Below are 22,006 nucleotides of genomic sequence, written 5' to 3'. Positions count from 1 at the left end.
GATAAGATCTAAAGTGCACGGGGTTTGACAGCTATATCGGTGGTTTTCTATTTTATATTTAAGTATGAAAAATATGCGCTTATTGTAGTATAAAAGAAACAATTTAATAAAAGCATATTTTGTACTACTTGATGTACCTATAAGATACAGTTATTACCACCCAGAATAAAAATGAAATAAAAAAAAGATTACTGTAAAACCTGTTTAATAAAACCATCATACAGAAACGAAGAAAAGGAGTTATTACTAACAGATCATTTCTATCGTTTTCTCTTATTAAAGCGTCACCAATTTCTCTCTTGAGAGAAAAAAAGCGTTGTCTTTTGAGTCCCGTTAAATTTTCTCTGCGACAGTTTGGTCGTAGATATTTAACCGTAAATCACTGTATTTTTTAAAACTACTTTACTTGATAATGCATGACTGTAATTTGGTTTACTATTTATTTTTTCTGTGTGTCTGGATCTTTAAAACACCGACTGTCCGTCTATACAAGGCTGATGTCTATACAATACTGCTAAACAGTGCTTTGCAAAATCCAATCCAATTCATAAATTATTTGGGGAAACAGAAAGGTTAAAGATGGTGAAAATGATGCATGTTAGGCTGTTTGAACAAATTAACCTATTCATATTGCAGAAAAAAAGCTAAAATTTAAACCCTGTCAAAATAACATTCATAATATTTATTTTTACAACAAAAACAACATATATTTTCAAAAAATAAAATAAATGAAAATAGTTGTAAAACTTCTTAAGACAAAAAGAGATTAAAATCAAGAAATTTTCTTTCAAAGTATACTTTTTTTTACTGTTTTAGTACACTGGCTGGAATTTTCTAAATTCAGTGCTCATTCCAAAACAGTAGGCGGGCATATGAGAGGTCTGCGATAATGCAGTCAAGTGTACATCACGACGATATAAACGGAGAATTCGAAACTGCAGAAACTTGAACCTTTGCTTAACGGTTATACTTTTGTTGTATCTTTGTCACATATGCATAAATAGCATTTAAAACAAGTTAGTCAGACCATTCACTGCATTATCATTACTGAACAGAACAGAACAGATAATTAATTCAGATTTGCACATAGTACATCATCTTATAAATACATATTAAATAAAATACAATGGCTTTTCTTTTGGGGTTGTCTCTTCAGCAAAGGTCTGTCTGTACCTATAGTACAGGTTAAAGCCGATGTCAGTCTATTTTTTCACTGATAATGGAACAGAAATCGTTTTTATCGCACCTTAGTCTAATTACATGTTTTGACGATCTTTAGAGATTCTATTTTCAAAATTACGATATCTAAACAATTACTCCGATTTCTACGATACTATTGAAAGCGAAATCAAAATACAATTCAAAAGGAAATAGCCTTTTGTATGGCATTATATATATATTTACTAACGCATATTCACTATGTTGAAATATCCTTCATGTTATTTTCTGTTCAAAATTGATTGTACGTGTAGTTTGTTTTTCATCAACAAAACACATGTCTCTGGTAAACAAGATATGCTGCTTTTTGCCAACTATTTTAATGAATTTAATGCCTGGAACCTATGAACAGTATAAAATTTTTCAAACTGAATCTTGTCGTTTAAAATGCAATGACGGCTCCCAATCAAGGAATCAGAGAATTCTCATACATGTATTTAAATAGTTCATCTAATTGGGTATAGGTTGCAAGTAAGATCGGGCAAATATGGGATTAATTTTGATGTCGTCTCTAAAACGAAGGAGAAAAACAGCAAATGTTTGTCCTTACTCTGCCTTGGTGACTAGCAGTTAACAAAAAACAAAACAAAAACAAAAAACAAAACAAAGCAAAAACAAACTTAAAACCACTAGCCCCTCATCGCTGCGGGATCCTTCATGAGAGGAAGCTATCCAGCTTACTCGAACGTCGGTGGTGAAAAAATGCACGGATGGGCACATGAGATCTTCCTCCACCAGAGCTGGAAACTCACCATTTATGTATAAACTATACTGATTTGGTGCGGCGTAAAAACTAAAAAAGCTTAACATAAAAGCATAAAAGATAACATTATATAAATAATAACATATGATTTTATACCATCATATACTATGTTCATTGATATATAAACTGTTTTCATTTGTCAGGAAGTAATTTGCCCCACTGATTCTACCATACTCAAACCTCGTCAACGGTTTTCAACTGTTCTGCTTGAAGGAATAATAAAAACAAATTCGGAATCTGGAAAAGAAATTTCCATGACAGTTAGTGTTGCGGAAATATCTTTTCGTTTCATTTCATTTCATATTTTTTTCCTTTAAATTTGGTCCGTTTGTAGCAATACTAGATTTATTCTTTTGTTTCTTTACCAAATGATATTGTCTAAACTTCGTATATTTTATCAGAAATAGTTTTAAACTTCTATTTTGATTTATTGTGTAAATTCACATGTATGTACAAAACTGTATAAAGGCAATTATTTTTTCACAACTTTTAATTAAGATTCCAAGCTTTTGTATGGACCATATCCTTTCGTTGCCTCATTAATTCAAACTCACGTTAGATGTTTCACCGCCATTAATGTAACAAGCCTTCGACATCCGGGGACTTCACGTCTGTAAATGACGTCCAAAAAGTGTCATGCTGCTTTAATTGAAACTAAATTGCGAATGAATTTATCCAACAAAACTTTTCAATAACTGAATTATCCCGTTTTTGTACCAATAATGGATTCAGCGCATTCTGCGAAACAAATAGAATTAATCTAGGAACACCACACTTGGATAACTCTGGAAACATTTTAAAAGGCATTACGGCGAAATCGTCATGTTAAATAAAGCAGATCTGAGGCCGTATTTGTGTAACTTGTCGGCGAAACAATGGCGCTGAGAGGCCGAGTTTAGCGTTTGAGACAAATTGTATTTAACATAAATGGACGTTGAAATCTAAAAGACTCTACGAAGACTGTTCGCCCGCTGATTATTAGCGAGGCATAGGAAATTAGATCACCATGAATTTATTGCCGGGATGATGAGACATTGGTGTGGATTCAGCATTAACCTTCGGTTTTCTGGGTGTTTTTTTTATTAATTATCTTTTAATAACATAATAATTGTTTTGTAGTATTTTGTCCAAGTATTTTTCATAATTGATATATCTAGGATTTACAAATCTGGACAAAATATGATCCCTCGGACGCATTTGTCACAACAAAATAAAATTACAAGAAAATTACAGACTTGCTTTGTTTTAGTCTGTTCATGAAAGATAATATGACAAATGCAACTTCCCGCACGCCCCCCCCAGCACCGGTTTGAGCGGCACTCAATTTTCAAAACCTAAATGTGTTGGATTCAATGATCTCGAAGGACCAGAAAAATATAACAACACCGAAGTGAAGTGCAGGGCAACTTTTTACAGCTGCCACAAAGCACTTCACATCTTCTATTGTGATGCATAAAAAACTGGGCAAAATGTGAGTCTTCGGAAAACTTTTACATTTTCAAACCTAAATGATAGCAAACTTCGGACCATTCATTAGAATTCCAGGGATCTTTAAATATATGTAATGTAGAACCTAATTGTAAATAAAAGTATAAGTCTGTCTGCCTGTCTATTATGCAAATGCTAAAGTAAAACACGAATTTACAATAATTCAACATCAAAAATAACGGAAATACATAACAACTGGCACCTAACGTGTATGAAAATGATTGTATTTTGTTATGGTTAAAATGAAACACACATTTCCTTAAATATTAACGAAATTGCAATTGATTCAAAATAATATTGGAAAATAGCTATTAATCAAATTCAATACTGGGAATAAGTGATTTATTTGAATATGCAATGAGAAAACATGCATGGTCCATCATAAAAATACACAAACACTTAGACAAGAGGTATGAATTACACAAAATACATGATAAAAAAATAAAAAAAACTTATTTTTATTGTAGTTATTAAACTTGTGTGAAAATAATAACAAATCTTAATAATAAATAAGTTAGATTATAAAATTGCTTTACATTATCAGAAACAATTTTAGTACTGCCAGATATAAAAAAATACATTTAACCAAAATATAACCCTATATGTTTGAAAGTAAATGCTTTATTTCATAAAATACGAATATCTTATTTGGCACAAATAATGTCAATTTGTTGCACATGTACTCTTTTGTACACGTCACAGGCAAAAAGAAATGTATTGTCCGTCTTTTCTGAAACTTTAAAGGCAATAAACATGATATAATTTTTGCTAATTTTCTAAAAAGTATTTATAGGGCAAGTAAAACATGTTATTGTCATTTTGTTAATTATTCACTTACCTTAAAATTAAAGAAAATACGTTTATTTTTAACGATAATTTAAGGAGACTTTAAAAACTATTTACTATACTATATATATATGAAGTTATTAGTACGTAAGAGCTGTGAATCACGCAAGATGAAAGGAACACAAATGGCAGATAACCTGGACTATTTCAGTTCTTTAAACTAATTGGACATTGTCTATAAAACCAGGACCTAGTTAGTAAGATTCCTAAAACGAATTGTCTAAAAAGGTTTGAAGGAGATAAGATAACAAATAGCAAATTCCTTGGACCAACGCGGCGGCCTAACTGTTAAAATTAGGGAAAATTAGGCACATTTTCTCGTCTTTGTTTCTTCTAATCGGGCGATAATTTCTTTCAAAACGGCGCTATCTGTTAACATTTGAAGGCCGATGATTACCGAAAAGGAATGAAAATTATCACGTTTTAAATTATTGGCTATAATCACGTGTTAAATAGGCAAGACCCGATCTTCACCGAGATAACACATGTCCTTGGTAGTATGAAGAAAAGCGAAAAAATATTTAAAGAAAATTTAAACGATTGCTGTTTAAAAAATACTTATTACCAATCAAGGTAGTGGACTGGAGTAGTTTATGCAATGAAAGAAGATTCAAATTTTTACGACTTTTACTTGTCATTTTTAAATTGTAAATCCTTATTTTGTATTAAAGAGAACCAATTGAGTCATAAGATCTGTTTATAATGTATGTTATAGAAATGCAAGAAGAAGAACACAAAAAAGAAGAAATGAGAAAAAAGGAAGAATAAGAAGAATATAAAAAAGAAGAAGGAGACGAAAGAGAAGAAGTAGAAGAAGAAAATGAGAGAAAGAAGATGAAGAAGTAGAAAATAAAAAATAAAACCTGTTCAGTTTTCCGTCATAATATATTCTTCATATTTTATTACATGTTAATTAAGTTCACATCTTTAAATCTCCTATTCATAGATTGAAATAATATGAAGGGTTGTCAACCTAGGACCATTTACTCAATTGAAGACATAATTTAGTGACTTTTGGTGTTGAGTTGAGGTACATTTAATGAAATGTCACACAAAATTATCAAATATTTCACTTAAAAAACGTACACAATAATGGACAATGAAAACAAATGAGTTGACAAGTGAGTCTATTCATGAGATATATTTTGTAATAAAAAACACTTCACATATGCACTCTAGCACCGCCCTAAGCAATACTCAGCATTAAAGGCATTGGAATCAATGAGCCCGAAGAATCAGAAATGCATAGCAATGAAATGAAGTATGGGCAAACTTTTCAACGGCTGTACAAATTGTTTAAAAAAAAATAATGACTTATGTAATGACAGAAATTTTAACAGTATAACTATCTGTAAAGCTAGGAGATATGCATGCAAAAGTTATTAGTACATATAAAGTAAATTAAATCTGAAATATTGATAAATAAAAAGTACGGTTTATGATAAGAATCATTAAAAAAAAAACATTTGTTTTGAGTTGCCTTTTCTGAGACTTTGGTTCTTTTTTAAAATAAGAACAGAACGGAACTGTTCTTCTGGTCTGTTATTAAATTCGCTTCTATTTAAAGGACGATTTATGCGGTTTTGTAATTGTCTGGGTGGTTTTAACGCAGACTATATTTCTATATTAGCCAAGTAATCATTGTGTTTAAACTTCTTTTCTGTTACTAAGTTACCAGCTAATTGTATTTAATTACAAGAAAGATGCTCGGAACCTAAAACTTGATTACAGTTTATTTAGAAAGCCAACTATCTTGCCCTGCAATGAAGATAAAAAGGTAAAGACACAAAAGCACTTGCATTCAGAAGAACTAAATATTCCACTTAGGAAGTTAAAATTAAATCAATACCAAATTGATACCCGGACAATAAAAATCCGGGCACAACAAAACATTGCGCCCGCCCAAAGTTATCCGAATATTTCTCTCATTAATTTCTTAGGTTTCTTGAAATATCCCCCAACAAAAGCTGTAATTTAAGGTTTCAACGCCATGGTGAAAGTAAATGTTAGGGAGATGAAAGTGATAAAAACAAATTAATATAAATCACATCTCAACCCGATTACTTCTCGTAGTTTCGGAATGCTTCGCATCTTATCGACAAGCTGTTATTTTGACATATCTTATCCTGTGATTATACTTTACTGTGGCGCATTAATTTTCATCTCGAATACGTTGATTATGAATCTCGTATGTTACTTAAATTTCACGGAGCAATAGCTCTTCAGCAAAAGAAGGAAATAAATGTATTATCATTGCTCGGGTTTCACGTGGACCATCGCTTGTTAGGCCTATACAACGTCTTCGTAGCTCAAACACCTGTAGTCAATTTCATGGCAATATGATCACGAATGCTTTTTAATGTTTATAAGTTGGTAATTTTAAGTGATCAATTTCATCCCATAGCTTTTACTATGGAATTAGATAAAAACCTATAAATTTGGAAACAATCGAAGAAATTAGTATAACCAACTTTAAATAGTGATATTTCCTGTCTGTACACACCTGTTCGTAAGACTAACATTTACGATTTATTGTGTCATTTACATACAAATGCTCAAGGGACATTTTAATTGACCATAGCAAAATTGCTTATGATAAATTTGAAAATCCTTCCTTATATGGTCATGTTCAACAGCATGAATTTAGTACATTAAAAAGACTGACAGAAATTCTTTTCAAGCCCACGAATTATTCTATTTTACTACCACACGCTCTTTTACATGGAATGGCACGAAAGTGTGACATTGAAGAATCCTTGGTAGCCGCTGTACATGGGGATAGTTCTAAATTATACCATTTTTATATTTACATTTGTGTTGATATCTGTATATTTGTTGCTAGAGAGACTCATTCACATATACAAATCACGAATAGACTCAATCAAATCTCGCCTGCAAATTTTCCTGTCATTCATGTTGGAAGTTCAAAATTTCGACATAAAAATGTTTCTGTTTATTGCGTCGAAGATAAAAGTAAAATCAAAGTAAAGTCCGTTTTATTGTTTTTGTTTTGTTGCATCTTTACGATAATGATTAATGATAAATACAAGATACCGCCTACGCTCCCTAGCACCGACTTATGGTTTCTTTTAAATAATTTTATAACATTTTTAATACGCCTTTCTAACGACATTAATTTATTTTCAAAGTCGTATATGTTCATGAAATCACGTACGCTTATGATATTAGCTTTCTTGTATTTTCATTTTACATTTATTTTTTACGGCTAAATTTCTATGCTTAAAATACACTTTTCAAATACATGTATTCTTTAAAATCAAATTCAAACTGGATCCGCTCATTACAGAATTTTAGAAGGTTTCCTCTTAGGAGCTTACCGCACTACAGATTTTGGATTCTCTTACCTGAACTTACACGTTTTGTTTATACAAAAAATCGGGACTGCGATTTACGGTTGGTCGTAAAGCGAGACTTTGCTGTAATAGATAAACAGTCATACATAAATACACTTGTCTCAACATAAAATAAAAAGGCAATTTTCACTATGCATGTCATATTGTTTTCAAAAGAAAAAAATCATTATTTCACAGAAAAATTAAATACTGTCTGTACAAAGCCACAAAAATGTATGCTTATTATTAGGATTTTTTTCTCATAACAAAATTGGGCTTATGACCGATTTTGATGAATATTGTTTACGGTAGAAGAATAATCATATTTATGTCCATTGAACAGGGTCCGCCAAGGATGTCTTTTCTTCCCATGGTGATTCAGAATGACATTTGCTAAATTCTTACGCTCCTGTCCCGTAAACTTTAAATACCATAGCGTGTTCCCAGGCAATTTGTTGGTGAAATTGTTTCGATATTAATTATATCCCATTTTATAAAAACCGGGAGGTTTAAACATTTGTAAAACGGTAATTTCATCACTAAAGATCGCATTATTTTCAAAGTCATAAAAGTTAAATGGGTGGTAAGCATTGCATTAAATTGCACGATTAAGATATCTCTTCAGTCCATCCGTTAAACAACTGCTATTATATCTTGTCTTTAATGATGACCCTGAATTACAACAACCATTAGTTTCCGCAATAAACATTTGATCTACCTTTATACACCTGTAACTTTCATATGAATGTCTTTCATTCCATGTTTTACCCATCAAAGCTGTGGTTGAAAAAAACGTTTTATGATTCATTATTGATATTAATAAGACCAATTTGCCCGAGTTTCAAATGACTAACATTCAAAAACTCTAAATAGATTCTACAGGTGTGAACATATTTTTGATTATTAAAAAAGGAATTTGAATTTTGATATGAATAATCTTTATTCTTATTCATTGATATTGTGTCAATAGATGAATCGTTATTTGTATCTGTTTGAACACGAACTTGTTATAGTTTGAAAACATATCGGTTATACATGCTCACAGAGAAAAGAATATAAAAAATGACAAGAACAAACCATGTGCAGCCAACATCTAGAGAGCAGGAAAAAAACGGGGAGAAAAATAGAAGCAATAAAATTGTTCAGATTTAATAATAACATTTATATGTAGAGATTAAGAATTAAAATGATTTTAAAGGCTTTTTCCATGCAAGGAAATGTAATGATTGAAATTACATAATTTGCAAATCACACTGGCTAGATTGTAAGCTCTGAATTAATACCAATTACTCAAATAAATACAAAAAATATAAAGCAAAGTTTTACTATTTGATAACATGCACATATCGGACGGATGTGAACGTTGAAAAATTGATATTACGAGATCCGATTAAAAACAGTCCAGATATATTGTAGAACAAAGGATAATTTCAAGTTATTGAATAACTCTTTCACTTATATAAATTCCATAAAAGCTGTTGAATTTCAGCATAGTTATTATTAAAAATGGAAAGACAAATGTATACTGTTTCACACCGTCGTATGGATCTATCGACGAATATTGAAAACATATAAAACGTGTGTGGATTTGAACCCTTGTAAGTAAAAGCTATGCGGCAGCTTTTAAACGTTACCTCGTACTTTTATCGGTGCCGTTCTGGTCCTTTGGTGTCAGTGATTACAATGCTTAAATGTTTTGAAGATTGAATACTTGTAAAACCGGTGCCAGTTGGACATGACACATTTTTGCACATTTCCGAATCACTCATGAACAGATTCGATCAAACGAAACTGCATTTTAAACCTTTCAACTTTTTCTATTGTTTTCGGGGGATCTTCCCCTTATCCAGACTGAAATAGACAAGTAAACTTACAATAGCATTGGACAAAGACATTTGAAATAAAGTTTGTATGTAGTAACGTGACTATATTAAGCCATGTTAAAGTACAAGATAAGTCTTGTAAGGCAAATGGAAAATGAAAATAAAAAGCATTTTGAATGAGTAAATTTTGTATTTTGTCCATTGCGTTTCAGCAATGCGAAAAACTATTAACATTATTTATATTAAGTTGTTTTCTTTTTCAGTTTGAGAGTGATCATTTGATTATTTCCCCAAGTTTACTACAAAGCAAATATTCCTTTCTATCTATTGTATATAAAAATAAAATTAAACATCCTTTTATTAAATGATAATTTAAATGGTTGGTACGCTTTCAAATGTGGTTTTTACTATTGCATGTCTCTCATGTTCTAAGGTTTTAAGTACTTTGAGACGAACCTAAGCACAAAAAGGTCTTGCAGTGCATATCTAGATTAATGGGATCTAAAGGTTGTTTTGTTTGTTTTTTCTTCTCAAGTTTCGCTTCTTTGATAATTATATTAGTAATTATAATTTTGTATAAAACTACACCCAACAGTTAATGGTTTATGAAGTATTAAGCGTTTTAACCTTTGTTCACCGTTTAATTTCTGTCTGATTTTAACATTGATAATTCGGACATAACCACCAAGCGAGAAAGTGGCTTCATTGTTTTAATATAACTTGTGAAGTGATTCGATAAGCGTAGATCTATGATAAAAACGGATCAAATTGACGGTATTTAAAGACAAAGTGAACCGTATTTTATGGGTATAATTTCCCCACATATTGAATATACAAGATTCACTGTCTGACCTTTTGATTGATTCATTGCATTGGATTTGTCAATGGATAGTTCAGAATGATTAATTGATATATTTTCTATACTTGAAAGGTCACTGGGTATGCATTCAAAGTGTCAAGTAATGTCATTCTTAAAACCATTTCTTTGACTATGTACTCTAAACGCAAAGAACAATAATGAAGCATTGTGTATTATGTTTGCATAATGCAGGACACTTTGTATGTTTACTATATAAACACTGCGTTGATGAAGAATAAATGTGTCGGTTAAGCAGTGCTGAAGATGGTATAAAACGATGACGTGTAATAAAATTCATCTTCAATGCTATATTAATAACACAGTTTACGTCTTTTTTGTGTGAATAATCATTTCCATGCATCGATAACGTCTATATTTGATTACTGCATACAGATAGTTGGAACCATAGCTATATAAATTTGTGTGACGATGTAACTGTATTCAAATAGAAGGATATATCTTTTTAGTATTTCATGAACTTTCCTATAGCACAGACAGTTTCATTGTTTTTGGTAATAAACATATTACACATATTATTTTATTATAGACTTTCTCGTGAACACATTTTGTTGACGTGATTATATTGTCTGATTGTATGTTTTCAACTATATTTTAACACAACACCAAGCACTAATTGATGCACCTCAAATCAAATGCATTTCGTACAAAATCATATAATTGTTACCACACTGTATACAATTATCGGTTAACCACAAGGACAGTTGATAAGAATGAAAATATAAATGTTATTTTAACAAAGACAATATCGTTCAAGCTTACAGTCAAATACTATTTTGTGTATGCAAATCATTGTCAAAGATTTAACATTACCGTATTTTTTCTCGGCAAGCCGACATTTAGATATTTTGAACCTTGCTCTGGTTAATGGTCTCAATGTACTTTTTAAGTTATTTTGCTGTATAAATGATTCCTTAATTAAACATTATTTGCAGGATCTTCGCGTTTTCTATTAAAGGAGACTTTAGTGTGTACAATTACAAAATAGTTAACATCAGGCGTCTCCTTATTTTTTTATTGAGTTCACCACTTTTTTTAAGAATGGCAGGCGATTGTGTCAATATTCTGAGACTGTGTTGATATAAAGTGACAATATTCTGCTTAAAAACGCGAATCAAACCAATAAATTTCAACTTCGGGTCGCATCAAATTTGATTTCTATATTTTATTTATGAAAATTAATCTGACTGAGTGATTAGGCGGCATAGCACGAAATAAAAATTTGTTTTGTTTGGCTTTCATTTTTTTCGGATGTTTGACCAACAGAGTATAAAGTCAGATTGCTTGCTAATTTGCATCAAACCATTTGTTTTTTTTTTGTTTTTTTTTTGTTTTTTGCTTTCCATCAATATAACAATACATGACGTCAATATCAATGCATCAATCTTCAACTTTCTCATGACTTCAAGGTAGTACTAGCAACCAGTGGTTAATCAAATTTAAGACAAGTTAAAGTCAAATCAAATAATGCTGTAATAATTTATATAAGACATTTATAGACTGATATGAAAAAGGATGCGTTGTATGACCATTAATTTTATTTTCTCAAAACATAATGTATTTTAGGCTTTCTGTTACAGTTTCTCAAATTGTATTCATTGACCATCTTGCTGAACAATTGTTCGTTTTATGACTCTTTTAAAAGTTAAAGAAAAAGTTAAATGTTTAATATAGTAGATGAAATACCACTAGGTTTCAGTTGTTTTGTTACTTCTAAAGTAAAAGAATTTAGCAAACAACACTTTTGCCTTTTCTTTAAAGAAAATTTGCATTCATTTGTGTAGGTAAATGTAATAACTTTAGGGATGTAAAAAGAAAACAAATGAAGTACATAGCTTGTTTTTTTTCTTTTGTAAGCTGACGAATGTCATTTGTTTTATGATCAATTACGAGTATAGAGATTTCATCAAAATGTTCAAGATAATATTTTCCTTGTACATGCACGCAAGATTTAACAGTCATTGAAATATGAACTTACATCCCTAAAGGAGGCACAAAAATAACACAAATGAAAATGTTGCAAACTCGGTTTGATTTAGCCAGTACATGGAACGAAGTGGTATTTGCAGGTTACCGTCCATGCCCCCTAGCAACGGCTTAAGTAGAATCATGGTCCAATAGTAAAAAGAAAACGAGAAAATAACGGATTTAACTTAACATTATTGAATTTTGAAAGGGTTCAGAGGTTATGAAGCCTGGATTTCACATTAACCCATCTTTATTACGGTAGCTTTAGGATACATTGATCTGTCTAAATATAGATTTTGATAGGTTGAGATTGCTTTTTTATAGTCAGTTTTGCAAGTCGGTAGCTATCTAAAACATTCTTGGTTGGGTTTTACCTCTCACCAACCTAGTACTGGTCATATGGCGGCTTTTCACCTTTACTGGTGGAGAAAAACCACAGGTGCCCCTCCGTGCATTGTTTCAGACACGAGCGAGCATCAATATAAAACCACCGACATTCCGTAAACTAGCTGGATAGCTTCCTCATATAAAATAAATCCAAAATCTCCAGACGGATCTTGAACATTACAGAGCTATGTTTATATGTTGCAAGATTGCTTTTCTATTACAAACATAATTTATATCTAAACCAGAGGTAATACTCGTTTTTAACACTTATATTGTAGTTTATGTTTTAAATTTTACATTAATACTTTTTCATGTCTTATCTTTTGATTATGCAAGATTTTATTTTCAGCTTTGACTAGCAGCAACTTAAAGTGACAGATATTGACAAACAGTTTCAAAGCGTTATTGTATTTATGTGATAATTTTGTTTAAAATGAACCAGCATTTTAGGATGAGGTTGCATACCATTATTACACTTCATGAAGCGTTATATTAAAGTGATGATACAAAAAATATTTTCTTGATCATAGGCTTGTGTTTAAATATTTTGTATACATTATAGCATTTAAGTTGATTTGAAATTAAATGGTATTACATATTTTTTAAAACATAATCATCACACTAATTGAAAAAGCAATAGGACAAAATCGTTTGTTCAAATCTTTGTTCATTGAAGCATTTCAATGTTCTGCTGTAGTCTGTTACATTCTGATCAATAATCAATAATTCCTTTGATCAGAGTCCTTATTATTAGATTATGTTTTATAGTTCATCTGTTTAACTGTTTATCACATTTCATTATTTCTGTTTCAAATGAGATATATGCAAAAAGAATTTTCTGTTCTATAATAAATTTGGTAAGAGGGACATTACCCTTTTGTTTCAAGTTTTATTTTCAAACTTTTGGTGCAGTCATGCTCGGTCTATTTGTTCTATGTCATCATCAACTATGACCAAGTCTCTTGTTCCTTCTTTTGTTTAAGAAATTAATATCATGTGTAAATGCATTTGTCTTTTACTCTCTAATACATTGTAAAAAGACGATGTTGGTGTATTTTTCACATTGACAAGTCCCTTTAATATGTTTGTTGTTGTTGTTTTTTGTGGTTTTTGAGATTATTATTATTAACTATATATATATATCCGTATTAAACTAAACTGGACACTATCAATACCTTTATGCTTTAGAAATTTTCTTACGAAAAATATCCAAATGATACATTGTTTTATCAATACATGTATTTGAAAATCTTATGAAAATGTGCCTATTATGGACTTATACATTTTAATTCTGTGTACAGTATACGTGAACCACTGTCTTGTTTTAGGTTATTCTTTCCTTTAAAGTTTTGATCGGTATCATTCCACATGATAACCATATGTGCATAACACTTCTTCGAAAATAACAAATTAAACACTAAATCTTCTTAAAAACTTTCCAGACTGTTGTCTGCGGCACTAGAGGTTTTTGCGTTACAATTAAAAATTACAGGTTCACGTTTGATGTTACGGATGAATTTTTTAGATGTTTGGACCTTTAGGCTTTTTTATTCAGACTTTAATAAAATGATTCTTTGCTTCGTTTCGACCTTCTTTAATTATTTATCTAAACGGTATATCCTTCTATGACCTTATTAAAACAAGAAACAAAGAATTCAGTTTTATAGATTTATTTTCCTTTTCCCATGATGAAAATAATGTTCAAGTAACAACAACAAAGTATTAATGATTGAGAAGCACATAAATTAATAAAACATAAAACATTATACACTTAGGAAAAAACATTATACACTTAGAAAAAAAAACAGCCCTATGTATGTCATAAGGTACTAAGTGAATCGTATAGTGAACTTTTTATTTTTCAAAAACTTCATAAAATTCTACTGATTTACAATATCTTGTAATAGTCATGTAACTGATGATTTTATACTGCCTTTTACAAGTTTAAAATATAAAGTTATAGTAAAAAAAAGGATGCTAATGTCAAGAAAATAAATTTCTCTTTCGTCAAAATATCAAAACTACTTTATAATATACCAAAACAGGTTAAACTCATAAATAATATAAGGTGTTTTTCTTTCAACGAAAACATATCATCATGTATTGTTCTTTAATTAATCCGTTACCATACTTAGCGATATAGAAATTAAAATGTTCGTTCTTTTAAAATTACAAAAACTGAATAAAGATGAAAATGTTTTGATGAGAACTGAGAACACAATGCATTAAATTATAGCAAAAACAAATTTGTTATTTTTATTTATAACGAATTTATAAAGAATTGCACAAAATGCCGTAGAATTTACTTGCTGGTATGATGAATAAAATATACAAATTTAAATATAGGCTGAACACTTTAGAACAGAAATGTTTTGGTATTTAAAAAGGCGATAAAAAATGCAATAATGTCATGATACTATTAAAAGACGTTTTCTTTCAATTTTAAAATATGGCACTATTTCTATTCTTTCAATATAAATATACATACAACGTCATTGTAGAGTCTTCTATAGTATCAAATACATAATAAAATGGCACATTTGAACCAGAAAGAATGTTAATCAAATCAAATGCGGCCCATTCCTTGTAAATAAAGATTGGACACCAATTGTCTATGTGAAGACAAGGGTGATACACCCTGTCTGAAGTAAAGAGAGTCAATGCCTGATAACAGGGCGGGGTTGTGTCCGTGGGAGCCAGGGTACGACGCCCAGTAAGGACTTGATGTGATCATGCGCTGCATGTTGGAGTAACTTCCGGCTTCTGCCAATAACTCTAGACCAACTGCTGTTTGCCTCTTCCACTTTGTTCTGAATTTAGAGAAACAGATCATAATTATTATGTTTCGAATATCTAAAATAAAATAAATATAGATATTTAGCGTAAATATGAAATGTAATTATACCTAATATCCGATTTCATTTAGAAATGCAAAATTATATGAAAATTTGAACATTTGTTATGTGCTACAAAAAAAACACGCAATTTTGTTTGTTATTTCGGCGATGAAAGTCTCATCATGACGCATTTATTAGATATTGTATTCTCCTTGGAAAGCCCTTGTTATGCATAAATATCACTGATAACTGCAAAAACAATTGCTTGCCTTTTTCCATTTTTTTTTAAAACTATCATAATTTATGCCATCATTAATTTCATTTTATTATTTTCCTCCAAGACATTAATAACTGATGAATAAATTTTGCCTAAAAAATAGCATTCAATGAGAATAGATAAAGAATTAAGTGACAGGAAAAAGGAAACTGCTTTCTACAGGTAAACGGTGCCATATGTCGGGCAATATGTCGTGCAAATTATAACTGTACAATTATTTTCTTTAATAGCAGTTCTCCTTGATAGAATCGGTATCAAATATTATCCACACCTCCAGGCAATTAACCTGGGCGCATCACTTTAATCATGCATTCATATCGATCGTTTAATTCGAGATAGTCAAATGAAACCTTATGTCGTAGGTTGGTGACCGTTTATGAAAACTCGAAACAAACACGACAATGTTTTCCAACATGAATGATTTTATTACTTCATCTAAAATTCATTAAAAAATCAAGGTAGTTTTGGAGAAAACGCAAATGATGATCGTTATTGCTAAAAAAATATTAGTTTCTATGCATTCCTAGAAATGATGTCAATGTAAGTTAAATATTTCCTAGTACATTAGATGAAAAAGAGAGAAAGGTGATTAAATACTTTTATTTTATAAAGTGAATGTTTTTACCTTCTGTTTTGATACCATGTTTTAACTTGGGTATCGGAAAGGTTCAGTTTTGCCGCCAATTCCATTCTGTCTTGCACACTGAGGTATTTTTGTCTCTCAAAACTTTTTTCTAAAGAATTCAACTGATGGTCTGTAAATGCAGTTCTTGCTTTTCGTGACTTCTTGCTTGATTTGAGAGATCCGTTTTCTGATCCAGGGGAAGGACTTCCGTCTCTTGATTCTGTAAATAAAGAAATAAAATATTGTTTAAAGTATCAACGGAAATCATTTTATATAAAAGACCCTTTGCTTTGCATAAGGTAAACTCTCTTGATACATATATCGTAAATACACACGTGACAATAAGTTGAGGACATCTTAAGAGTTCAGTCTGCTTTATTTTTTTATTTGTACTGTGGTAATTTTTTTATCTGTTTATCATTTCTTTGCTCCTTTTTCTCATCTTGTAATAGAAACCAAATTAATTAAGACAAAGATTAAACGAAAATTTTGGCTGCGTTACATTTTCTCTCATACTTTGTGTACAACGATAACGTTTTAACGACGACGCTAGAGTATTTGAGTAATGTGTACAATTCTAATGACCCATATGACTTACTTTCAACAATAAACTTAAAATATTCTATCTTTAATCGTTTAAGGCATCTTAGCGTTAATTTAAACCACACTTTGTTATCATAACTTCTGTGTTTTTTGTTTTTATCATAATGGTATCTTCGTTAGCAGTAAGTTTTTTCCATTTAATTGGCAATGACGTTGCTTGTTTCTTTTTGAAAATTGAATTATCTTTTATCGGTCCTTAAAAAAAGATACAATTTTAGCAAAACTGTTTAACATCTTTCTGCATTGTATCATATCATCGGATCACAAATACTCCGGGTATCTTGTAACCGAAAGTTATTTATTTCATCTGAAATATTTTGTGGTTTTAAAACTGAAGAATGTTTCCATTTTTAACAAAATTTGGGCTGTTTGGGTGTTTCTTGTTACATTTGATACAGTTTCACGCAATGGACGCACGACCCGTGGCAGTTGTATTGTCCAATGTTTAAACAGGGTTAAGTAACAATCTTGAGATAGTGTAACAAAACACGAACGTGTATGAACAGTTCAAATCAGCACGATAACACTAATTGTTTATGTGAAACTATTTTAACACTTCACAATTAACTTTGTCTCAGTATTGTTTTAACTGTAACAAAACCTTTAACGAGATAGTATTTGTGTTTGTGCTCCTTTTCTGATTATTTGTTTACTGTTCCACCGCTTGAAAAGATATACCTTTATCTCATCTTGTTCAAGAAATCGTGTAAATAGATAATGAATTTAAGGGTGCAAGTTGGGGGTACCGTGTATTGCATGTTTTTTTCTGAAATAAGTCTGAATAAAAAACATATAAGAAATATATCTTTATATTTTTTCATTTCGCCTAATTTGTCCATATCGATACCTAAAATCGCTTTTTAATTTGCAACAAAACGCATTTATGTTTTCTATCTTAAACATTACTAGATGCTTTTTAAATTTTGTTTTACCACCAGTAATTCTATCATTTTGCATATCTCATTCCACTTACTATTATTATTTATTATTTAAATATGCAATAGTTTGTTTGTACTATATTCATTTATAAAACTAAAAACTACAAAAAAAATATTATAATACTGATGACACAAAACAAAAGAAAAACAACAAAGGTATTCAATTTTGTTACCACATGATTGTTTGATAATAGTTTATGATAAAAAGTTGATTTAATCTACAAAGTTGTAACATTCATCATATTCTACGCATTTTAAAATGTCTTAAAACGTTTCCGATAGATTTGTTTTGGCACTGGCACAATATATGTGTCATTTTTGATATTCCAATTGTTTTTTAAAAAATAAATATGTGATTTGATAGGTAAGAATGATAAAAAAAATGATTCATTTGTTTTAACCAATACAAATGCCGAAAATGATCTTTAATTTCTATGGGAAAAAAATAATTAAGTGCAACATTTATTGGGAAAAGGCTCATTCTCCCGGATTTATGATAGCCCAAAAATTGTGGAAGACCCCGGGAAATCACGAGAGGGACTTAGATAAGGATATCTTCAGCATCACAATAGAAATTCAGGCAGTCGGAAAAACACCCCGACGTCGATATAACTTGTCGCCAATTTGGGATTCGGCTGAGTAAATTATAATACGATTTGTGGTTAAGGGACACAATGGGAGGATACGCAAAATAATCAGGTCTTCCTTACAGCTCGTTAATACCCTGTAAAGGTTAATTCTTCCTGATCAAATTACGTGGTTGCTGAATTGTTAGAATTACTGCCGCATTAGCTGATGGTTTTGTCTATCTCGTCACTGCCTTTGTTTATATCAGGAGTTGATTTGGTTACATTTATCTTATGTGTCTAATCTTTCAACGATCTTGATGTTCGTAAATTTGCAACTTTTAACAATAATGTTGTTTGACAAAAGAAACTATTTAAGAGCATTGATAACAATCGGTTTTTTTGTTCGCAACAAATCTGTTAGTTTTTTTTTATAAATTTCAACCCTCCTTATTACATGTAACTACTTAACTGAATGTGCATTTTCTATAATTATTTAAGAATGTATTTTACTTCATGTCATTACAGATGCTTTATGGTAGAACTGATAAATGATTTATGATATATATTTTATATAAAAAAATGTTCTACAATTGTGTTGCTTTGTTTCTTGCTACCAATTTTCAACAAATATTTCATGAAATGAATATTGACAAGTTTCATAAATTTAAATGGCTATTGTTTTGCGTGGTACCTAATTGATGCCATAATTTGTCCCGCGTAAACATCATTTCTATTGCGTCTTTTTCAAGCACTTTTTGAAAAGCGTTCCATTACGCCGTCCATTTTAATTTCACTGTCTGTTAAGGTTTAATTATGAATAAATTATTACCTTTCAACGGATGACAAGAGAAAGTTATGAAATGTGTAAATACTATTAGAAAGTCCTAAATATTTAATTAAGCGTTTTGTACCATAATGCAAAATGATCTTCGCCGGCATACTAGCCATATGTAGCATTGTGCATATTTATCCCTCCCAAACAATTGTTTTATTCCATTACATTTTAGTCTCTTGTTTTAACCCATTAGAAGAAAAACTATTTTACTTTTTTTATTAGTCAATTAATTCACTCTATTGTTTGACTGTTTAATACATGGTGAACGTATGTGGTAACATGAAAGCGGTCATGTTTAATTGATGAAGACGATTTTTTTCCTTTTATTTGATGAATTAGAATTCAATTAGTATCTTTACTGTTCTCTTATTTCGTTCACAATCATGGCCTAATTGAAAATGAACGTCCGCTAGACAATTTTATTTCTATTATGAGTTGTTTTATTTGTTGACTTTTTTATATATCTATATATTTTGTTGTGGTTGTTGTCGGGGGTAGTGGTGTTTTTTGTTAATAGGGTTCCATCATTTTGGTGTACAATGAATTCATATTATTTTTACTTGTTCACTCTTTGAAACCTTTAAACTAACATGAATGTACTGGATAGGTATCATTTAAAAATTCACATTCTATATAGTTTACAATTGTATATTGTTTACAATATTGCCAAAGTTTTGGTTCCGATCAAATAGTGTGTAATATGAAAAGAAAGACATAATACACGCTCAAAACACGATTATCTTATTCTTTTAAAATCTGAGTAGCAAGTTTCGAGTTTTTTATTCGGTAAATGTTGTTTTATGATAAATATATGATATTTATGTCTAAATGATAGTGCCCGTACCAAACATAGTATGACAATTTGTCTAAGAAATAAACAATTGAGTCATAAAATATAGAAAATATAGAGACTTCATCTCGAGTATGAACATATATTAGAATGTGTCTAATGCCTATTCCCTACAAGAGGCACAGTTAAGATAAGGTGAATGTTTATTAAGATAAAACTTATAATTCGTAAATGTTGATAAGGTAATAAAAACTAAAATTACAATAGTACTCAAGCATAGAATTGTTCCAATGAAAATCGAAATTTTGATGGTTTAGTTGATTGTAAATACAAAAGTTAATGGTAAAAAGTATTTAACTATACAATACAAGTTGAATCCCGTTGCATATCAATATCATGCTAATATATTATATATGTGGCATCTTATGTTCTTACTTAACGATACGACTTTTTCATCACCATATATATCTATGTTTTATGTTATGGGACACTGTATTGTATAACGTAATAAAATTCTGTTTTTGGTATGTTTTATAAAGATATAACATTTTGAATACTGTGATATACCCATGTATATTTTAAAAGATAAATTATATAAATATTTTTTTTTGCAATAAGAAACAGTACGATAATAATAAGATGAACTTACCATCATCTGAGTCCGGAGAATCACATCTTTCAGAAGGAGACAATAAAAGTCTTGAAGATGCAGACGACTGTCTTTGGGCTAATATTGCAGCTGTTTTTTGAATGTCAATTGTATGTGATACTGGTGTTAATGGTGTGCACGGCGTACAGGGCGTGCACGGTGTGTTTCCAACTGACGAGTCCGTCTCCGAATCTGTACGTTTATTGTCTGATAAAATATCTGTTATTAAAAATGATGGTCTTACTGCAGGTTTAGTAACTTTTTCGGAACGTTTAGTAAACATGTCACAATTTGAGTCTTTGGTAGGATTGCTGTGATTGTTCTGAATATCCGTTACACCATGGAGACGTTCTTGAATTCTAAGATCAGTCGCCGTTCCAGAAACGTCCTGTCCATCTGATTCGACATCAACGTGATCTTCAACTTCAGAGTAGCTGTCCGATTCCTCGGACACATTTGTAGAATTCATTCTCACTTTCCGGTGTATCATTGTTTATTAATCAAAACAACTTAGTCAGTAAGTCACTTTCTTTGTATCCTCTATAGTCTTAAACTTTTAAGTACCCAAACACTTTCCCCTCGATGTTCACGCTCGCACTGTCAGGTGATGAATGTCTTATGTCCCTAACTTGCACCTTATTTGAACAAAATATGTTAACACTTTAACCTTCTTCACTGTGATTATCTAGTTTTAAAATCTTTGAAGTTACTTCAATTGTTTGACAATAGTTAACTACCGCAATGCGTATATCAGCGTTTTAAAATAGTCACCAACTTGTCATACTATCAGCTTAAAAATGCGATAGGTTTCGAGTAGATGACACCCGTAATAATTGTAATCACAAGTACTAAAGCAGTATTATTGGCATGGCATCGATTTTCACGTTAGATGGCGAGTTCTTCCTATTGATATTACAATGCGCAGTGTTTTCAGCTGTCATCGACCAAATTAAGGTCCGCCTTAAAGAGTTTAACAGCGAATTGAATGAATATTGGATTTTACGGGGGCGGCGCACAGTTGGGTAGAATCACAATTATAAGGCAATGAATTACTGAACACTTTACATGAAGTGAAAATAGAATGAAAACAATATCAGGCGGAAAAAAAACTTGAAAAGGGTTTGCGTGTCGCTTATCGAAGTATCTACAATCATTCTAAA

The 22,006-nt window shown here is 30.7% G+C and overlaps 1 protein-coding gene across 1 annotated transcript; it reads right to left on the bottom strand.

The window, feature by feature from the left end:
• Positions 1–14,377: 14,377 nt before the first annotated feature.
• Positions 14,378–21,713, bottom strand: LOC132732232 (barH-like 1 homeobox protein). The gene is made up of 3 exons (XM_060718625.1): positions 20,847–21,713; positions 16,463–16,682; positions 14,378–15,533 (listed from the first exon to the last, which is right to left on the bottom strand). The coding sequence occupies exons 1-3, from the start codon at positions 21,334–21,336 to the stop codon at positions 15,290–15,292; spliced, it is 954 nt and encodes a 317-aa protein (XP_060574608.1). The 5' UTR covers positions 21,337–21,713; the 3' UTR covers positions 14,378–15,289.
• Between the last annotated feature and the right edge of the window lie 293 nt (positions 21,714–22,006).

Source organism: Ruditapes philippinarum, unplaced genomic scaffold (genome assembly GCF_026571515.1).
Source record: "Ruditapes philippinarum isolate M1 unplaced genomic scaffold, ASM2657151v2 ctg964_1_1_1_1, whole genome shotgun sequence".
Lineage (NCBI taxonomy): Eukaryota > Metazoa > Mollusca > Bivalvia > Venerida > Veneridae > Ruditapes > Ruditapes philippinarum.
The sequence above is the reverse complement of the archived record's forward strand: the minus strand, read 5'-3'. Positions and strand labels throughout refer to the sequence as shown.

Bases quoted from the DNA above. Each gene is read 5' to 3' on its own strand.
- LOC132732232 (XM_060718625.1), bottom strand. From the start codon at position 21,336: ATGATACACCGGAAAGTGAGAATGAATTCTACAAATGTGTCCGAGGAA. The intron at 16,683-20,846 runs GTAAGTTCATCT...CTTTATTTACAG, and splicing joins TTCTCCGGACTCAGATGATG to AATCAAGAGACGGAAGTCCT. The intron at 15,534-16,462 runs GTAAAAACATTC...CTCTAAATTCAG, and splicing joins ACATGGTATCAAAACAGAAG to AACAAAGTGGAAGAGGCAAA.